The 22,442-nt window shown below is 44.6% G+C and overlaps 1 protein-coding gene, 1 long non-coding RNA gene and 1 pseudogene across 2 annotated transcripts; all 3 read left to right on the forward strand.

Annotated features, from left to right (window-relative positions):
• The first annotated feature begins 8,407 nt into the window (after positions 1-8,407).
• On the forward strand, positions 8,408-12,814 carry LOC123080621 (disease resistance protein RGA5). The gene is made up of 3 exons (XM_044503553.1): positions 8,408-9,337; positions 9,819-11,599; positions 12,163-12,814. The coding sequence occupies exons 1-3, from the start codon at positions 8,511-8,513 to the stop codon at positions 12,291-12,293; spliced, it is 2,739 nt and encodes a 912-aa protein (XP_044359488.1). The 5' UTR covers positions 8,408-8,510; the 3' UTR covers positions 12,294-12,814.
• Positions 12,815-13,006: 192 nt separating this feature from the next.
• Positions 13,007-15,104, forward strand: LOC123080622 (uncharacterized). The gene is made up of 2 exons (XR_006438498.1): positions 13,007-13,177; positions 13,755-15,104. It is a non-coding gene; the product is annotated as an uncharacterized lncRNA (long non-coding RNA).
• Positions 15,105-16,665: 1,561 nt separating this feature from the next.
• Positions 16,666-20,963, forward strand: LOC123080623 (disease resistance protein RGA5-like; annotated as a pseudogene).
• The last annotated feature ends 1,479 nt before the right edge of the window (positions 20,964-22,442 follow it).

Consider the following 22,442-nt stretch of genomic DNA (forward strand, 5'->3'; position numbering starts at 1 on the left):
TTCAACATTTATTAGTTAACTAATGCACGCAACAATTTCAATTATACTTGTAGGGAAAAGATCCGAACATATATATGGATGATGAATTGAGATGGGTTTCCATGGGTTTTGACCCTGCCGTCATGACATGTAAAAAGTATGATGTGAATGGGTATCGCTTCCATACAGAGGATCACCAGAACAGCCGGCCTGATCCCAAAACTATAAATACCGGAGTGTACACCCCCGGTCAAAATTCAGTAGACTACTACGGAAGGGTACAAAATAGATACGAGATTAAATTCCACCAGGGGCGCGAGACCCTAAGTCTGCCTGTGTTCAAATGTCGATGGTTCGATCCGCGGGAGGGGGTAAAACATACGCCTTCCATTGGTTTGGTCGAAGTTAAACCATCAACCGTCTATGCCGGAGCCGATCTCTTCATTGCGGCTACCCAAGCTACACAAGTATATTATCTGCCTTACCCATGCCAGAAAGAGTACCTAAAGGGTTGGGAAGTTGTGTTCAATGTGTCGCCACATGGTAAGCTACCGAACCCGAATGAAGACGATTACTGCAACATTAGCCCCATGACATACGAGGGAGTGTTCTATCAAGAGCAACCTGATGATGATGATGTGGTTAGAAACGATGACGCTAGACCATTGGGTGATGATGATGTGGATCCAAACGACAACGAAGCACGGAATGATGGTGAGACCATTGTCAATGAAAATGACATACTTATGCTAGAAAAGTTAAACTTAGACGCTGACGACGAGGAAGAGCCTCCACCTCCGTCAGACAACGAAGATGATATGATTGATAGTGATGATGAGACGGACCGAGAAAGAGGTTACAACAGTGATGATTCATATGGTTTCTAGCAGATGTACGTGTCAAGTCTTTTTTTCTATAGTTTAGGAATATGCCTTTTATGCCTTTTTATTAATGTGTTTATTTTCATGCCTTTTCCTTCATTTCATTAATTCACTAATTGCTTATTCTCTTTTCAATGCAGGTTCGTGGAACATGGGCAAGGGGAAGGCCGACGGCGTGGGTTTCCTACGCAAGGTCGTTGGCCTGCCTAGTCGGAGTGGTCGAGCACGTAATCCTCCCCCCCCCCGGCTACTTGACGATGACTCCTCACAGGGAGGTCGAGGGAGAGGTGCCCCTAGAGGAGGAGGGGGCAGGGGGAGAGCCCCTAGAGGGCGAGGTGGGGGGAGAGCCACTACAGGGGGTCGCGACCAGAAAGAGCGCACCCTCACCGACTTAGGGGTGTTGTCTTCGAGGCCATCCTCTAGTGAGGTACCCTCCTCTGGTGAGGAGGAGGAGGAGGACGAGGCAGGCGAGGAGGAGGAGGTTCGGGATGGGGCCGAGGAGGAGGTGGAGGAGGAGGACGAGGAGGAGGAGGATGAGGAGGAGGTTGGGGAGGGGAAGGCAGGCGAGGAGGAGGGTGGTGGCGGGGATGATGGTGCTGGCGGGGAGGGGGTTGACAACAAGGGGTGGCTGCGTGGTAACGCAAAGCTACCAAAGCAGGTTCCTGCTACTGAGGAGCAGAAGTGGCTCATTGAGCCCACGGGGAAAGAGTAAGTGCCACTTTATAATAATTTCATTATTTTGCTTGTCACATGCTCATTCCGGTTGTTATTTATTTTGCTTGTCACATGCTAATAGTTCATTCTTTTGCAGCAACTGGATATATTCTAAAGGGGTCCGTATTCCCAACGGCCTCATCACCGTCCTGCTGAAGTTACACTGGCCGGGGTTGTACTGTCCGGATCCAGTCAGGCACCCGGACCATCGGGTCTTGGCCACGAGCTGGGAGCACTGGGAAGCGGCCCTCCACGCGGAGCATGGGACCCATGCCAAGGCCGTGATCACCACTTTCTGGGTGAGTTCTCTTCAGAAGCACAAGTCCATTCTAGTTTCATGAATGATTTAACTCATGGCTTCTTCCATTCTTGTTTCGTGCATGATTGTAGAAATTCTATCGAGTTCTCCCGGAGCACAGGGGCAGAGCGGACCAGATCGTGCTACGCCAATGCAAGAAGAAGGCCCGCCAGATGCAGTACGAGGTGCGCTATGTGGCCATCTCGACATACTACCACGACTATCTTGGTGTGAAGATGACCAAGGAAGAAGCGCGGAGGATGGGCCATTACCTTGGAGAGGGACGAGTTCTTGGCGGTAAGTATAAAAGATTTTTCATTATGCTTTCATTACCTTGTGGTACATTTCACCGTTTCGTGTTGACATGCTTATTATGTAGGTGTGTCCAAATTGGTGTTATGGAAAAGACGAGTCCTGGGCGGCATTGGTGGATCTTTGGTGTGATGAGGCTGGAGCCTGGGCGGCTATGAGAGTCAAAAACAAGGCTAACCGAGGGAAGGAGGGAGTACATGCTCAGGGAAACCGAAACCACTATCTCCACAAGGCAGTTAATGTATGACTAGCTAACCCCATTAAACATTCTTCTTCTTCTATTTACCATCACTTTCTTATGTATGACTAACCTCTGTTTGGTGGTGCAGGAGGAGAAACTGAAGCGGCCGCTCTCACACATGCAGGCGTGGGAGATCGCCCATACGCGGAAGGACCCCAAGCCTGGCGAGCCCAAGTACTACGGCAAGAAGACCGCGGGGAGGAAGAAGGCCTACTCCGAAGGGTATCTGGCGTTACATCCTGACACACCTGACCCCATTGCGGCGGATCTGGACGAAAGGGTGGTGGTGGGCATGGGGCCGAAGGAGCACGGTCGGGAGGCGGTTCTCGATGTTGTGATCGCTCCGTCTATCTCCTACACACAGCTCCGTCGGATCGACCCGACCCTGAGCCAGCGCACGAGCACGCGCATGAGCAGTGCACCGTCACTGTCCCTCTTTCAGGAGCAGCAAACTGTAAGTATTTTCCCTTTTATCTTCATTGTTCCCTTTATTTTCTGCATTTAGTAGTTTTATGAGTCTCATCATGTCATACTGTAGGCCTAATGGAGTACACACGCCAGGAGACCATGGCGTGGCACGACCGCCTTCATGCATACCATCAGCAGAGGGATCGCGAGATGCAGCACGCTTTTCAGGAAATGGTGGCCGGCAGGTGTCCTCAATGGCCATCAGCAGAGGGTCCTCCAGCACAACCAGTGCTGCTGACCTTTGAGGAGTTTGTGGCACAGAACGCTGGCCCCTCGCCAGTTAGTTCATCCCCAATCAATTCACCCAAAGCATGTCATGCCTTTCAACACAGTCTTATATCCCGTTAATATATCTTTTCAACATCCAGAGAACATGTGCATCTACCGTTGGCGGTGGTCTTCGCAACACTCCCGAGAAACGGAGCCCGACCACTTCGATCCACGGAGACGGAGACGGAGGCGGTCTTGGCGGTAGCGCTGCCGCTAGCAGTGATGACCTAGGCTTCGGCGGTCTTGGCGGTGACGACCTCCGTGGTGCTCGACGTCCTGGCGCTTAAGACTTTCTAGATGCTATGATACTTGCTTGTTCTCGATGCTATGATACTTGTATGCTTGTGATGATACTTATTGTTGTTTGTGAGATTCTTATATGCTTTGTGGTGATGATACTTATATGTGTGATGCTTTGCGATGCTTCTTAGCGATGCCAATTTGTTGTGTGATGCTGTGTATATGCTGTTTGTTCTATATGCTGTTTGTTATATATTCAAATGAATTGCGCTGAAAAGAAACAGAAAAAAGAAAAAAAACTGGACAGAATCTATGCCGACGGCCTGGCCGTCGGCATAGGCCTGGCGTGAGCTCCCAGTGGACGACACGTGGAAACTATGCCGACGGCTAGGCCGTCGGCATAGGCCTGGCGTGAGCTCCCAGTGGCCGACACGTGGCACGTCTATGCCGACGGCCAGGCCGTCGGCATAGACCTGCCCCAGGAGCGCCCAGTATCTGACACGTGGCGTGTCTATGCCGACGGCCTAGCCGTCGGCATAATTTCAAACTAAGCCGACGGCCTAGCCGTCGGCATAGACACGCCCATGCTGAACGGCGTCTCGCCACGTGGCGAGAAGCCATTGGGCAGCACTTGACGGCGGCCGCCGTTAGGCGATGACGTTGCCGACGGCCAAGGCCGTCGGCATAGATGTACGGCCATCGTCGGCATAGGGTGTATGCCGACGGCTTTTCTATGCCGACGGTCATCCTGGCTACGCCGACGGATATGTTGCCGACGGCCCTATGCCGACGGGGGCCGTCGGCATAGGCCTGACCCGACGGCTAGTCATGGCTATGCCGACGGCCAGGGCCGTCGGCATAGGGTGCGATTCCGGTAGTGCGTTGAAGCCGTCACAGAGCTGGACCTCGACGCACGCCCAGGCCCAAGCTCGGTCATGCACGGCCACCCGTGCGTGTCGGCAAAGTGGTCCAGGAGTGCCGCCGTGGAGCTAGCGGAACCGCAGTCTGCCTGCGGGCAATAGCACGGCGTCGTGAGGGCATGCCTTGAGGTGGTCGGGGTGGTCATAGTAGGCCGGCGTGGCAGTGCAGCCGTGGGCGGCGTTGGCGCACGGCACCCGGATGGACTCTGTTAGCCTCTCCAGTGCGATGTTCCAGCGATAGCCGCCGGTCAACCGGATGTGACACACACACGGCACCTCCTTGCTGCCACCATCTTGTCGCGGCACCGCGAGGATATGGTATGACCGACGCCACACTGCACCCGAGCAGAAATGATGTTCAAGTGTTATTGGTACACAAACTTGTAATGGATCGGCCTAGGATGGACGACGAGTGTACGCACCTGGAAGACTAGTGGCTTGAGAGGGAGGTAGCAGATGCCGCAGTTGAGGGTATCGTCGCCATCCACTATCATGTTTGCGAGCGCCATGCGCTTCGCCGCCGGCTCCATCGTACCTGGAACCCGAGATTGCCGTCGTTGTTCTTGTTCTTCTTCTCTTGTTTTTTCCTATGGAAATACTAACATCGTCTCCTCCCTCGTCGGAGGTCTGGGGCCAACACCTTGAATCCGCGGGCGCTCCTCGTGATGCCACAAACCCTCGCCGCCGACTGCCTCACACGAATGGCCGTCCCATCCCGCATCCTGACCTTGTACCGCACTGCCGACACCAGCACCACCGATCACCGTTCCAGGCCCCATCGCTGCCATCACAAATTAAATAGGTACATAAATGCTTTCATCGTGAGGTTTATTTGTCATGATAGGTATATGCACGTGTGTTGCACCGGAAGTTGATTTTTTTAAGCAACAGGGGAACATATGGGCACACATCATGATGCAAATCAAATAACAAAAAGGAGATTATGTTTTGGTTATGAACCATAGAACTTCTGACAACTTTGTCCTGAGATATACTAAAGCCAAAGAATATCATAGAGGGAAATCAAATTATCTGAACGACATGATGTTATTTCACAAAATAAGTTAAATTTACATTTAAATTTTAAAATTACCAATTGGTCATCTTTACATGTAAATAAAAAGGTGGGAGTCAATATTACAATACGCTTACCAAAAATGTTCCTCTACAAAAAACTATCATGAAGAATCACCTGCCAAGAATAAAAACTGAGAGCAAGTCTGCAAAATAACAAATTGTTAACAATACATTCAGTAATATAAATCTCACTGTTCTTGCACACCCTTCAGAGCATACCAATTTTTCCCTTCAGACTATACTCTCGTCTATGAACAAAAAAGAAAACCATAGAAACTAAGTTCAAGTCTGCAGAATAACACAAAGAATCACTAACAGTTCAGTACCATGTGAATGGAGACATACCATACCATCCTTTTTACCTTCTGACTGCACTTCTATTTGTGAGAATTCCAGTAAGTAGATGGCAATTTAGCAAAATACAACCATTGGAATATGGGAAGCCGTATAAACTGAATTATGTAGATAATATCACATGTGCATTATTGGCCTCTAAGATGGAACAAAACTGAATACTACCCAAAACAACACACAAATCTGGCTAACAATTTTAAAATTTCATATCTCTCCTATAATACCTAATAAATTCAAGTTGTATACACCTTTTTCAATTGCACAAAAATTTAATTCAGTTTCTAAAGTCTGCAATACCCCCATAATTCTAAACAGTCTGCAATACCCCCATTACTAACTCTAGTTCAGCAAATCCCTGAGGAAGAGTCATTGGTGAGGATGGGCTAACTCCGCTATATACCATAACTATTCTCAACTACCATATCCAGAAAAAGTATTGTCAATTTGAGAGGATACCGAAATTGAGTTACAAATAGAAATAACAAAAGTAAAATGTCAAGCATAAGTAGTCTATTCAGAGGAATCATTCCCAAAAGAAATTCTGAGCTGAACACCAGAGCACAGCGAGTTGTGACAACTCACATCCCAAATGATAGCAGATTTATTTAAACTGCCAGTAGCATCACAGTACAGACGTTAAAACCAGTAGCATTATAGGAACACTGTACAGTCAGTTCCTGCATGCATACCTGCCGGTAACCTTGGTACCATCACCGCTCACACTCCTTTGTGTGTCCTTCATCGTCATCTTTCCTTCGTCAAACAAATCCAGCAAACGCACACAATCGAATCACCTAATGCTTCGGCAACTCCAACAGTACGTTGTTGCTCCAAGCAATCAGTGAACACCACGGAGAGGGGCGTACTTGGATCCTAAACTCCAAGCAAACAATTAATTAAGATCCCTTGCACACACACACACACACACACCGAGAGAGAGAGAGAGAGAGAGAGAGAGAGAGAGAGAGAGAGAGAGAGAGATCAGGGTATCCCAGGGTGAGGGATGAGAGGAGCTGACCTACGGAGCGCGGCGCCAGCAGGTTTGGTGATCGCGAGCAGGCGGCCTCCATCCGCGGCAGCGTGCGTGGGCGAGCAGGGGATCGGCGTTGTTTTCCGGAGGGGATCGGCGGCGGCGGCGATCCAGAACTGACGACGAGGGCGAGATCCGGCGGGGTCTTCTCGAGTCGTCCGCCAGCGGCGAGATCCGACGGGGCCGATGGGGTAGGGGTGGTTCGGGCGTGCGATCGGGCGGCGGCGGAGATCGATCTGCTGTGTCGGGCGGCGGCGGAGATCGATTAGCTGTGTGAACGAGGGATCGATCCCAGGGGTTTTGTTTGCACCGGTTTTTTTCGATCGAGTAAGGCAGAGGTGGTGCGATGACGAAAAAAAAACGGTGGTGGGAGTATGACGAAAATAAACCAGCGAAAATTAACCGCGCGGACTATTCACCAAGTCGTCCATTAGGAGTAGAGATTTTCACAACCCAATTTGCCTATTTTATTTATTCATTGGAAAACTTGAAGAATGGAAATTTTGTGGTGCGATAATAGCATATTGTGTTGACGTTGTCAAATTTCTTCCCACCAACCGTGCCCTCCTCCAGTTGATTGTATGCACAAGCGTGCCACCCCATGACGGTAGGAAACGAGCACAACTGCACCATTGTTTAAATCATCTCGTCAGAGCTTCATCAGTTTATAATGGCATATGTTTGTCCAAAAGCGCATCACCGGCCCCGGTGCGCCAAATATATTTTGTAACCACCCTTATCCTTTCAATCAACCATCACGAGGAAATAGTCTGAGAAGTTCGCAGCCACATTGTCGTTGTGGAGTCTATATCAACCACCATTCTTAAAATTAGCTACGTGTGATCAACTTGGTCCACCACCTACGCAAGGAGGTGCGTGGTGCGGAAGTTGATTAATCCAACCAAACGTGCCTGCTTGTCTCTAGATAATACAAACTAAGATGTCTAACTAAACTAATGCATCTGCTCAAAGGCATCAATCGCATCGGCGCAAGCGTTCAGAGGTCAGACGACCATTGGCAAGCACCAAAGGACGGGGCCATACGCTTAGAGACACCTACATGGCCGGGTATTAATTACTAGAGTGTTGCAACGCGTTCGCAAAGTCAGCACACGGAGATTGGTGCCGCAATGTAATTTGACTCTGGCATGACAGTCCAAGCGGCATCTCTAGGCCATTTTGGCTGGCCTCAGGATCGGATCTGATTCCTTGACAGGAAAGCTAGACTGGCACTGTTAGCTAGTATTACCTCCGTCCGGGTTTATTAGACCCCATTGTATTTTTGTCCAACTTTGACCATATATTTGACTAAAAATGTATAAAATATATGCTATAAAAAGTATATTGTTGAATTTGTATTTGAAAGAGGCTTTCTATGACACAATTTTTGTGACATATAGTTTACATTTTATTAGTTAAATTCATGATCAAACTTTGGCACAAAATAAAAAGGGACCTAATAAACTCGGATGGAGGGAGTACTACATGGGACCCAGACCTGTAGAGGCCCACAAGGTAGTGAGCCTGTGCACATGATCAGCCATGTCGATTTGCTATTCGCCTGATAAATTAAGAGCATGCACTACAAACATAGCTTCTCATTTTAGGACAGCAACACGAACATTGCCACAACACCTTTCTTTGTAATCACAGAGCTCGTCCACTTAGCTTCTTTCGACCCAAAACACGCCCGCAACAGTGTGTAGCAAGAGGGATCGAGTTTGCCATGGAGATTGTTGTGGGGGCTATCGGCCCTCTCCTCCCCAAGCTCGGTGCGCTCCTCGTTGGCGAGTTCACCCTGGAGAAACGCGTGAGAAAAGGCATTGAGTCTCTTGTGACAGAGCTCACGCTGATGCATGCCGCCCTCCATAAGGTGGCAAAAGTGCCGCCACAACAGCTTGACGAGGGGGTCAAGATTTGGGCAGGAAAACTGAAAGATTTGTCCTACAAAATGGAGGACATAGTTGATGCTTTCATGGTGCGTGTGGAGGATGGTGGTGAGCCTACCAACCCAAGGAATAGAGTCAAGAAGGTACTCAAGAAGACAATCAAATTATTCAAGAATGGTAAGACTCTTCATTGGATCTCTAATGCTCTAGAGGAAGCGGTTCATCAAGCTAAGCAGTTGGCCGAGCTACGCCAAAGGTATGACCAAGAGATGCGGGACACTAGCGTTGGTCCTAGTGTTGACCCTCGCATACTAGCCTTGTACACGGATGCGGCAGAGCTCGTTGGTATTGAAGAATCACGAGATGAGTTGATCACCAAGTTGATTGAAGGCGATGATTGGTTGAAGCACCCGTTGAAGACAATCTCTATTGTTGGATTTGGTGGATTAGGAAAGACAACTCTTGCCAAAGCAGTATATGACAAGATCAAAGTGCAATTTGATTGTGGTGCTTTTGCCTCGATTTCTCAGAATCCTGACATGAAGAAAGTTTTCAAGAATATTCTCTATGAACTTGACAAGAACAAGTATGCACAAATTCGTAATGAAGAATGGGAAGAAAAGCATCTGATCGATGAACTCATCGAATTCCTTAGTTGCAAGAGGTACATGTGTTTTCTTTCCTTTTGCAGATTGATTGTCGTTTTTTCTAGTAAAATAAAAGACTAGCACACAAGCATCTTGATAGCATATTGTAGATTTAATGTTTAATTTTTTTCATGTAAATTCATGTAGTTGCTACGATGACCCATCTTTCAATGATAAGGGAGTGCATGTATTAATCAACTAAGAAATTTGTATGCCTAAGTCAACGATCAATTGTAGTACAATTGCACGTTGCTGGCGACAGCTATAATTGCACACGAGTTTTTTGTGTGCTGAAAACTAGGTTTCATAATATGCTAGTTCATGAATTATAAATATGTTTTATTAATTTAATCTACTAATAAAATACTCATCCGTACCACAATATAAGACGTTTTTGTAGTTCAAATTAAACTGCCAAAATGTCTTATATTATGATACAGAGGTAGTATATCTTCATTGTATTGATTTTATAACCGATTCCAAAATGTATTCTTAAAGGTACATCATCGTAATTGATGATATATGGGATGAAAAAGTGTGGGAATTCATTAATTGCGCTTTCTCCAAGAAGAGTTTGGGAAGCCGACTAATCACGACCACCCGCATCGTTACTGTCTCTGAAGCATGCTGCTCATCTAGAGATGATGTTTACAGAATGAAACCTCTTTCTGACGATGTGTCAAGAACACTCTTCTGTAAAATAGTATTTTCTCAAGACAAAGGGTGTCCTCAAGAATTGGTGCAAGTATCCAAAGATATTTTGAAGAAATGTGGCGGCATACCATTAGCTATTATTACTATAGCAAGTCTCCTTGCTAATAATCACCAGATAAAGCCAAAGGAGCAATGGTATGCTTTGCTCAATTCCATTGGTCATGGACTTACAGAAGATCGCAGTTTGGAGCAGATGAAAAAGATATTATTATATAGTTATTATGATCTACCTTCGTATCTAAAACCTTGTTTGTTATATCTTAGCATCTTCCCAGAAGATTATAAGATTATGAAAATCAAGCTAATATGGAGATGGATTTCAGAAGGTTTTGTTTATAGCGAAAAACAAGAAACTGACTTATATGAGCTCGGTAAGAAGTACTTCAATGAGCTAGTAAATAGAAGTATGATACAGCCAATTGGTATTGATGATGGAGAAGATAAACAAGCGTGTCGTGTACATGACATGGTGCTTGATATCCTATGCTCACTGTCAACTGAAGAAAACTTTGTAACAATATTGGATGGCACCGGAAGAAAAATGCCTAATTTGGAAAGCAAGGTTCGCAGATTATCCATCCAAAATAGCCAGATAGACGTCGATATCACTAGGATGACACAGATGAGATCTCTTACTGTTTTCATCAATAATGTTGTCGGAAAAGTGTCAGATATATCAAGTTTTCAAGTTCTTCGTGTGTTGGATTTGGAAGGTTGTGATATCTCAGATATTGGATATGTGAGGAATCTTGTACATTTGAGGTACTTAGGGCTAAGATATACTCATGTTGAGGACCTTCCTACTGAAATCAAGAAGCTACAATTTTTGCTTACCTTGGACTTAAGAGGTACTAAGATAAAAGTTTTGCCGTCAAGTGTTGTTCAGCTAAGACGTCTAATGTGCCTGTATGTTGATTTGCATATGAAGCTGCCGTCTGGGATAGATAACCTAGCTTCCCTAGAAGTACTAGGGACAGTGTTGCTGTATGACATGGACCTCAATGCTGTGAAAGAATTGGGCCATCTGACCAAGCTTCGGGTGCTCCAATTTCACTGTGATGATGATGAGAGCCTGGGAAAAGCTTTGAAGGAATCTCTTAGTAATCTGTACAAACTGGACAGTCTAGATATATTTGTCCGTGGTGGAGACATCAATATCCTGAGCGAAGACTGGGTCCCTCCTCTACAACTCCGTAGATTGGCTTTCCCAATGCCATTCAGTTGGTTCAAGACACTGCCGTCATGGATCAATCCTTCATCGCTTTCTCTCCTCACCTATCTGGATATAAAGGTGGCTGAAGTGCGATCGGAGGTCATACAACTTATTGGGATGCTTCCTGCTCTTTGTGTTCTTGAGATAATGGATGTTTCTAAGTTCTATGAAGAGCGAGTGGTGGAAATGTCCGCCCTTTCCTCTGTTGCGTTATTCCCGTGTGCGACAGAGTGTCACTTCCTTTGTATTGGTGCAGTGTCATCTATGTTTCCACGAGGAGCTGCACCGAGGCTTAAGCACCTTGGCTTCACCTTCTCAGCTAAGTGGATTCACCAAATCTTCCACTCAGCAGGTATTATGCTAGCAGCATTGACCTATTCTTGATTCCAATATTTTGTTTGGCTAGCTAGGTCAATCGATCTGGCCCCTAAAGCCAAAATATTGTACAGTATTATGAACTACTTATGCTGCAAAGGTACAAGATTACATATGTGAAGTAATTCAGATTAGTGAGCAATCCACTAAGTAATATGTGTTTCTATTGGGTGAAACCTGTGTTTTTTATTTTCTGTTCGGAACATTCGACTGAACCATTTGTGTGCCTGTGCTTGCACGATCCACATCTGCATGTATTTTACTAGCAGTATATGCACGCGCCTATCTGAAGTTCCAACAAATCTGCAATGTGGATTTCTCCTTGGTTACTTATGGTGCATAAATACATAGCATCAATTGTTACTTCTACTTGCCATAAGATCACATATAAAGTGCTCCACATTACATTAGCAAGCAATCCACTAGTAGTACTAGTATAGATATGTGTGCCCTTTTCTGTAGTTGGATGAAGTACGTTTTCCTCTTCTGTAACATTTAGCTGGGACACTCACATGTATGTCCTTCAACATGGCATTGCAGGCAGCATGAGCTACCAAATGTCGTCGAAATGTACTTTGATCGCGCAGGCCTCCGCTTCTTCTCCAGCCAATATTGTCAAGCACACTGCTTTGCCGTGCCGTTTGATCCGTCTCCGTCCTGCAACGAGATGAAGCAAATCAACCGACTCTTCTAACTTTATACAGGGGAGCAAATCATATGTTGATGTTTTCTTTTGTTACCGTGCAACGAAATTGTATGAAGTGACGCATACAAAGACGATGATCTCATAGACCGATTATCATAGCAGTGTTTTGTTATGTTGCCCCTCAGTTAATCCATGGTTACTCTTTTTTTTTGAACGGTGCGTGAGAGTACTCTTGTTATGATCAAAGCTACACGCATTTATTTTTCTGTCAGCTGTATTAGTGCTGTAGTGCTGTAGATGTCGATGATGCTAGCCAATCGGTTTCGGCCGCAGTTTCGACGGAAATCTAACTGAAGCTGTAAGGCTGAAGCCACGCCAAATTCAGTCAGACAGATTATTTAGCGATGCCTCAGTTTGTGCAGCGTTTGTTATACATGGACACATTCGGGTGTAAATTAGTGGGCGTTGTTGTGAGGTATTCCGATTTGTCACCACACGTTCCAGAAATCATCTGGTCAGGTCCTCTGCTGTCTGTAGCAACTTCTGCGTGGAAATGATCCTCCAGTGAAAGCGAAATCACGCACGATGAGACCAGGAGATCTATCAGACCTCAACTTAGTTGTTCATGTTTGTCTTAGCTGGATGACACATGGGGCCATACCGGGCAGAGGACCCACATGGCAGCAGCTCTGTGCCGGCACGTGATCTGTCGGATCCGTTAACAGGCCCTCTGCTCCCGGCGTCTATTTCTACAGCGTTTGGAGAAGGGGGAGTCTGTCAGTCAGAGACAGAGGTCGAGCCGTGGAGTAGATCTCGCGGCGCCGGACTCCGGCGACCTCCTCGTCGTTGAGTACGTGCAGCAGCCCGGAGAGGTGCCCAAGGCTGGATCTCGCAGAACAAGGACATGAGGTATATTTCGTTTCTTCCTGATCTGGATCCGATGAACTTAAACGAGGTGGTGTGCATCTTCAGTTCAAATTTCTGGTCTTCTTCCGTTCTAGGTTGTTTAATCTAGTTTCCTCAAGTACCGGCCAGGCAGCCACTGTGCGCATCTTAATCCTTCAGTGCAAATCCTTGATTATCCATGTTAGATTTACTCCTAAGGTCTGCTTTAGTGAGGCCATTCGTTGCCAGATAATTAGCACATGATTCACTACTGACCTCTCTTTGTGAAGAAACAGATGCATCTTGATTTGTTTGCCAACTAAACGGTACAAAAAGTTCATAAGGTCAGCCTAGGATGGAAGTCAAAACTAAACTGTGTGTGGACTTGAAACAGATGCTAGTGCGGAAGAAATGAAGAGGATATTGTTATTTAGCCATTGCCATCTTAAGTGCAAATCAGTTGCGATTCACTCTAGATTCTGCTTATTTTTTGCCTTGATAAATAGCTCATTATTCATTGTTATCTTCTCTTTATGAGTAAATAGTATACTCATGTTGACTTTCCTGCCAACTAATTGTTTCAAAATCTTCGCATGCATAGGTACTTGGGCATGGAATGGGAATCACAATTGTTCTGGTGGAAATGAAGAATGTCCTGTTATTTGGCTGCTACCATCGATGTTCTTTCAGATTGAACATTGCCATGATCGTTTCTCTACGCAACGAATATATTAGATCAAGCATCATGTCATGGACACCATAAGACTTTTCTGCGTTGATAGTGATGTCTACGGGTTGGATTGTGCTTCTGTTTATCAGCTCACTGAAGTAACTCTCCTAGCTCAAATGGGTTAATCTTCTGGATATATGCTTACGTATAATAAATGATGTGAAGATAGATCATAGGACAAAACCATAATCTTTAGTCTTAAGCAAGTTAGGGTAAACTAGAGAAGTAGAGATAGAACACAACAGAAGCCACACACACAAATGACATGGAAAGCAGCAAAGAAATAGTAAAAGAAGCTCTTGACTTGTAGATTATGTCAAAGTGATAATCTAGAGTCAAGCTTCTTTTACTATTAGTTTCGATCTACCTTGTCATCTATAGGATTAGTTATTATATCTAAGTATGTTTTCAGAAGATTAGAAGATTAAGCAAGGTCACTTGATAGGTAAACTGATAGCCGAATGTTTTGTTTATCATGGAAAACCAGAGATTAGCCTATTTAAGCTCGGTGATAGAGTTACTCAATGAGATCATAAATAGAAGCATGATTCAACCAATAGACATCAATTTGATGAATGAATGAAAAATCTTATTGTGTTATGATATGATGATTGATCCAATATGTTTTTGCCAAGTGAAGAAAAACACTAACATTGCACTGAGTGAAAGCGATCTATACAAAGGCAAGATTTGAATATTATCCACCCGAAAGAGAATGTCAGATATGACCACCATCAGAAGAAGCAACAATGCCACAAGTGAGCTCTCTTGTATATCCACGTGCTATTGTCGATTCAGTGTCGCGTATGTTGAGCGTTTATGTTCTACATGTGTTAGATTTAGAATAGTGTGGTGAGCACTTCCATTCTTGCCAATTGAGATGGTGAGGCTCAGGAACACTGCATTTGCCATGGTGTTTTGATTTGTCTTCTGCAGCAACATGAAACTCTCATTGTAATTGTACCCACTTATGCCTGAATACTGCTATTACTTCAGTTAGACTCAAGAAGCACCAAGTTTCTGCAGCGCTCCTGCATTTTGCTAATGATGAACTTCCTTCTCCATTTCTTTCTTTTGTAAGGAAGAGTTATGTACTAATGATGTATGACTGGCTGGTTAATTATCTGTCAATTCAACAACCAGTTTGTATGCTGGCCAGTGCAATTTGGCCGTATGAACCATTAGTTATTATATATGTACTGATGTCTGGTTTGCCTGCTCTCCTGCATTCTTCATTACACTCCATTGTTTGTAATAACTTTATTTCAGACTCGCAACCTAAAATGTCGCATTCAGTTTGTCCTATGCTCTGAAGTTCCATCTTCTATTTGTCATTTTGATCAAATAAACAGAGAAGTCAGCAGTGTCATTTTGATGTAACCGCTTAGGACCTGTATTGAGTACATCTTTCTGTTGGAGTACAACTGGAACTTGACTTGCCATTTCGTCTCGTGGGTACCTTCGCTGTCATTCACTCTGTAGTGGAAGTATTGGCCCTCAACTGATGCAACGCTTTCTGGATGAAAGAATGATTGATGTGCCCTCAACTCAACTGGCTCTTCGATCTCTATACAGGGGTAGAAATCATGTGATGTTTTATTTTGCTATTTTGCGACCAAATCGTATGGTGCCGCAGACAAATAAGACCTGTCTACTAGCAACTTGATATGATAAATTCATAGCTGTAGATGCCGATGATGCAAACCGTGTCATTCACAGTCGTTGTTTCCCCAGATATATCTAAATTGAAGTCTGTTTAATTTGCACAAGAGAATGAGCATCAGTGAGTGACCATGGGCAAGAGAATGAGCGGCGGCCGTAGGCAATCCGAGTGTCTTCTTTGCAAGCGCCATTTTCTTCCTGGACACATGAGGAATTGATCTTAATTATCACAGCAACCATATATATACATGGAATGGGTAAAATGGGTACGCATGGTGGTGCGTGGCGTGGTGCCTAATTTGATTAATCCCACAAACAGAGGTGTCAGTCTTTCTGTCTAATGCAAACTAATGCATCTGCTCAGAGGCATCTCTCTAGGTAATGCAAACCAAGCAGTTTATAGTAACTAAACTAGTGCACATGCTCAGAGGCATAGATTAATTTGATCGTCTCAGGCACATAGTACCATTTCACAAGCGCCAAAGAAACGGGCGGGAGTTTGAATATTGCGTGAGTGGAGTAATTAACTAGAGTTGCTCACACGTACAAATGGTCTCGATCAGGGAGCAAGCGAGGAATCTCTCCTCACATTTTTCTTGGGCACGACAGCACGCGAGTAAAGTGCGCGCATGGAGACAGGTGATGCAGTGTAATTTAACAGGTCACTGCAGTCGAAGCGGCATCCAAGGAAACTTTTCTCCCATCTCAAGATCGCATCGACCGACCTTCATCCTTATGACATGACACTTGGTACCGTGTGTACCACCTAGCTTAAACACACAAATGGGTGTTAGTTAGTGTTGAGCACATGGCTTAGGGAGCAGCAGGAATCTCTCTCATTTTTCTAAATCAACGCTAGGTTGGTGATTGGTGGGGCGGTATAATTAGTTTATAACCCAGCCAGTTCAGTCCGAGCGGCATCTCCGAGGCCATTTTCTCCCGTCTCAAGTTTGCATCTGGGCCTTGTGAGACTATCATTATCTACTAGTACCACAACCGCTGATGCATGGGACCCAGCTGTCTGACAGGCCCGCAAGCCAGCCGGCCTACGCCATTATGGTCGTATCCAATCTTGGATCTCATCATTAAATTAGAATTATGTACTCCCCAACTCTGGTTTCTATACCAGTCTAGTTTCTTCTCTAGGACATGATAATTGGCCAGAGTGCCTCCGGAGCAACAACGTAGCACTTCCAGCTCTCTTACACACAAAACACCACGAGAGAGGTCGAGCCATGGAGATCGCCATGGGGGCCATTGGCCCTCTCCTCCCGAAGCTCGGTGAGCTGCTCATGGGCAAGCTCACCATGGAGAAACAAGTAAGGAAAGGTATCGAGTCTCTCGTAACAGAGCTGAAATTGATGCATGCTGTCCTTAGCAAGGTGTCGAAAGTGCCCGCAGACCAGCTGGAAGAAGGGGTCAAGATCTGGGCAGGAAATGTCAAGGAGTTGTCCTACCAAATGGAGGACATCGTTGATGCCTTCATGGTGCGTGTGGGGGATGGTGGCGAGTCCACCAACCCGAAGAACAGAGTCAAGAAGATACTGAAGAAGGTCAAAAGATTATTCAAGAATGGCAAGGATCTCCATCGAATATCCGATGCCCTGGAAGAAGTGGTTCTTCAAGCTAAGCAGTTGGCCAAGCTACGTCAAAGGTACGAGCAAGAGATGCGGGACACTAGTGCTAATACTAGTGTTGACCCTCGCATGATGGCCTTGTACACAGATGTGACAGATCTCGTCGGCATTGAAGAAACACGAGACAAGTTGATCAACATGTTGACTGAAGACGATGATTGGTCGAAGCATCCATTGAAGACGATCTCTATTGTTGGATTTGGTGGGTTAGGCAAGACAACTCTTGCCAAAGCAGCATATGACAAGATTAAAGTGCAATTTGATTGTGGTGCTTTTGTCTCGGTTTCACAAAACCCTGAAATGAAAAAGGTTTTGAAGGATATTCTCTATGGACTTGACAAGGTCAAGTACGAAAACATACATAATGCAGCGAGGGACGAAAAGTATCTCATTGACGATATAATTGAATTCCTTAATGACAAGAGGTACGTACATATGCTTTTTTTTCTTTTACAACCCAATTTTCATTTCATCTAGTAAAATAATGACATCGTCTTGGTATACTAGTGCATATGCATCTTGATAGCATATTGTTAATTTATACTTTTCATGTAAATTCCTATAGTTATTATATAAATCATATCATGTAATAATTATGGAGTGCATATTTTTTTAAGGTAATTGAAAACTTCTTATTCTAAGTTGACGATCTCAATTATGGAGTTTGCTTAGAAGTAATTTATCCAAACTAATATAATAATATATTATTTTATTATCCTCATTGTATTGATCTATTAACTAATTATTAAATGCATTCATAAAGGTACCTCATCGTAATCGATGATATATGGAATGAAAAAGCATGGGAGTTACTTAAGTGTGCCTTTTCCAAGAAGAGCCTCGGAAGCCGACTAATCACGACAACCCGCAATGTTAGTGTCTCTGAAGCATGTTGCTCTTCTGAGGGTGATATTTATAGAATGGAATCCCTTTCTGATGATGTATCAAGAACACTCTTCTGTAAAAGAGTATTTTCACAAGAAGAAGGCTGCCCTCAAGAATTATTGCAAGTATCCAATGAAATTTTGAAGAAATGTGGCGGTATACCGTTAGCTATTATTACTATAGCAAGTCTTCTAGCTAATAAGGGTCATATAAAAGCAAAGGATGAATGGTATGCTTTGCTCAGTTCCATTGGTCATGGACTCACAGAAGATCGCAGTTTGGAGCAGATGAAAAAGATATTATTATTCAGCTATTATGATCTACCTTCATATCTGAAACCTTGTCTATTATATCTTAGCATCTTCCCAGAAGATTATGAGATTCGGAGAGATAGACTAATATGGAGATGGATATCAGAAGGCTTTATTTATAGTGAAAAGCAAGATATTAGCTTATATGAGATCGGTGACAGCTACTTCAATGAGCTAGTAAATAGAAGTATGATCCAGCCAATGGGCATTGATGGTGAAGAAAAGGTATTGGCTTGCCGTGTACATGACATGGTGCTTGACCTCGTATGCTCATTATCAGTTGAAGAAAACTTTGTCACAATACTAGATGACACCAGAAGAAAAATACCTAACTCAGAGATCAAGGTTCGCAGATTGTCCATTCAAAATACCAAGATAGATGTGGATACCACTAGGATGGAGCATATGAGATCTCTTACTGTTTTCACAAGTGATGTTGTTGGGAAAGTGTTGGATATTTCAAGCTTTCAAGTTCTGCGCGTGTTGGATTTAGAAGGTTGTCGTGATGTCTCAGATGTCGGGTATGTGGGGAATCTGTTGCATTTGAGGTACTTGGGGCTAAGAGGTACTCGTGTTAAGGACCTCCCCATGGAAATAGGGAAGCTGCAGTTTTGCTTACCTTGGACTTAAGAGGTTCTAATATAAAACTACTGCCATCGAGTGTTGTTCAACTAAGACGTCTAATGTGCCTGTATGTTGATTATGATATGAAGCTGCCATCTGGGATTGGCAACCTGACTTCCCTAGAAGTGCTAGATAACCTGGGGTTATCTGACGCGGACCTTGATTTTGTGAAAGAATTGGGCCATCTGACCAAGCTCAGGGTGCTTGGGATTGACTGTAGTGATTTTGATGAGAGCCTGGGTAAAGCTTTGGAGGAATCCATTAGTAATATATACAAACTGGAAAGTCTAGATGTATATGTCAGTCATGGACACATCAATTGCCTGAGAGATGATTGGGTGCCTCCTCCACAACTCCGTAGATTGGCTTTCCCGTCAATTGGAAGTTGGTTCAAGACATTGCCGTCATGGATTAATCCTTCATCGCTTCCTCTCCTCTCCTATCTGGAAATAACGCTGTTTGAAGTGCGATCGGAGGTCATCCAACTTCTAGGGACTCTGCCTGCTCTTGTTTTTCTTGAGATACGGGATTATTCCATGGACAATGAAGCGCATGAGGTGGAAGCGCCCGTCCTTTCCTCTGGTGCTGCGTTATTCCCATGTGCGACGGAGTGCCGCTTCATTGGTATTGGTGCCGTGCCGTCTATGTTTCCACAAGGAGCTGCGCCAAGGCTTAAACGCCTTGGGTTCGCCTTACCAGCCAAGTGGATCTCCCGTGAAAACTTTGATTTGGGCATGCGGCACCTCCCTTCCCTCCAGCGAGTCAACGTTGAATTTATCAGGAAGGGAACTAGCCATCAGGAGATGGAAGAAGCCAAGGCAGCGCTGAGGGCCGCAGCGGAGGACCACCCCAACCGTCCCGTCCTTAAGATATGGTCCCGCCCTTAAATTCTGGTGAAACATGAAGAAAAGGTTCGCTCCCATCTCGTCCACGGCCGGGCTACGTATATTCGTTCCAGTTCCTTTGTTCTCTCTACAAGGTTCAGTATTCATCCTTCCTTCTTCACTTTTCCTTTTTCAGGTGGAGGAGGGCTTGATTAATCAGATCCTTTACGCAGGTACTACTTACTCCATCAATTAATTACTAGCGCCGAACTATTCTTTCATCATTTCTTTAGCCTGCCTACATCAATCAGGTCCCTAAAGCCTGGCATTACTGCTGATTTAAAGAGTCAAGAATATTGCAATGTGAATTCCGCTGTGGTTACTTATGCCGCAAAAATACGTAGTAGCAGAAGTGTTGTTATTTATGCATGCTACAAAATTACACGTAACCTGATCAAAATTAGTAACAGACAACCCAACAGTAATACTGAATTGCTGATGCACGTGCCTTTTTCTCTGTACTTGGATGAACTCTGCTTTCTTCCTTTCCGAAACATTTAACTGAAGCATTTCAATGTGTGTTTCTTCCAAATGGCATTGCAGGTCGCACAGTAGGAGCTAGCAGTTGTCGTCTCGTCGACATGGATTCGATCGTGGGTGCCTCCAACAACTCCTCCTGTACTCTACTGTTTGACCTGTCTCCCCTCTGCATCCAGATGAACCGCCTCATTCTGTCAGCTTATGTTTGGATTCTCTTCACGCTTCCGCCAACTCAAGAACCATTATGTTGAGGGCGCCCAGTGTGTTTCGCCCTCGATGAACCATTAATTATGATGTACTGCTTGGCTGCTTTGCTTGCTCTCATTTCGCATTGCACTGCTTTGTTTGGAGCAGCTCAATGTTTTGTTTCAGACTCGTAAACTATGATGCCCGGTTCAGTTTGCCGTATTGGTTTCATGATGAAATAAACATGCCTGTATTAAGTACATCTTTGTATTGGAGTAGAACTGGAATTTGAATATCTCTTGGATACTACGGTGTGCCTTTACTGTCATATACAGTACTACTCTGTAAGATTATTGTCCCTGAACTTATGCAATGATTTCTGGATGATATAAATAGTTCGGTATCCCTTAACTGACTACCTTAATTATACATGGAGCAAATAATAAGATTTTTCTTGCTCGCGATGATGCAAATCATACGATGTAATGCACATGAAGGCCCGCTTATTACCAACTCAATAAGTTCATGTAGACTGATATCATGACAGTATCTTGTTATGTTGCCCCCATCAGACTTGCTTTTGTTTGTGTGTGTGTGGTTACTCTTGTTGCGGTCGAGCTACAAGTGTTTGTTCGGTTGTTTCTGCTAGCATTTAGAGTTCATCTTCCTTCATTTTCCCCATTTCTGGTGGAGCGATTGAATCATCAAAATCCTGCATGAAGGTACTATTAATATTTTTCCAGCATCTATGTCCTTTAACCCGTTTAATATGGCTAGCAAGTTTGGTGCGTCAGAAAGGGCTTAGGTTTCCGTCCATTTAGAGTGGCAAGCAAATTGCAACGTGAATATAATTTCGCCCTGGTTATTTATGTATTACGGTGCATAGTTACATATACAACATGAATTGTTACCTCTGCCTGCCATGAGATTACACATATAACGTGCTTCAGATTAGCAAGCAGCCTGCTAGTTATATTGTTGCCCTTTTCTGCACTTGGATTGGATGAACTCTGTTTACTTCCAACTGAGATATTCACATGTATATATGTCCTTCCGCAGAGCTAACAAATTTCGCCGACATGGATTCGATCGTGTGTGCCTCCAGGCTCCAACTCTCGTCCTGATTCCGATCCAACCAGGACAGTCAAGACTCAACAACAATGCGTCTGCGTTTGCCTTGCCGTCTGATCCATCTTCCTTAAGCAACGAGAGGAAGCTCTTATTCTGTCCACCCATGTCTGAATCTTCTTCTTGCTGCTGTCGATTCATTCAACAACATTTAAGTTTCTTCCTAAGATTAGATCAGGGGTTTGTCTGCATTGTACTGCTGGCTTGTTTATGTACTTGAATCACTGGCTGCTCTGCTTTCTTCCTAGCAACTAAAGACCCAATTTAATTCGAGACTCACCAGCATTCAGTTGGTGAGATCTTCACCATCTGATTCTATCACTTGTTTTGTCTGTCTCCTTACATTTGTTACTCATGTCTTTCTCTTTGTTTAGAACTGAACTGGGACTTGCCTGAATCTTTGTATTAGCATCTTGGTTCTGCTTTTGTTTGACAAATGGCAGGAGCTCTGTGTTTTTTTTCTTTTGTTTGCTGACGCTCAGAAGCTCTGTTTTGCACTACACTAGTAGAAGAGTAGAGTGGACATGGTTGGAACTGCACTGTTCCATTACAAATCTGCTTCACCTGGACAATGTACTGTGTGAAGAACGCCCATTGATTCTGCCCGCAAGAATGAAATATCTCCGGTTGATATCAATACATGTGAACTGTGTACCAGGTTTGGTTGGATTACACAGATGTTGTTAGCCTTTTCCTTTGCTCGGTTGATAGTGCGTCCACAAGCTCCATAACCACATCGATAAACATCTGTGTACCAGGTTT

The sequence above is a fragment of the Triticum aestivum genome, chromosome 3D (genome assembly GCF_018294505.1).
Source record: "Triticum aestivum cultivar Chinese Spring chromosome 3D, IWGSC CS RefSeq v2.1, whole genome shotgun sequence".
Lineage (NCBI taxonomy): Eukaryota > Viridiplantae > Streptophyta > Magnoliopsida > Poales > Poaceae > Triticum > Triticum aestivum.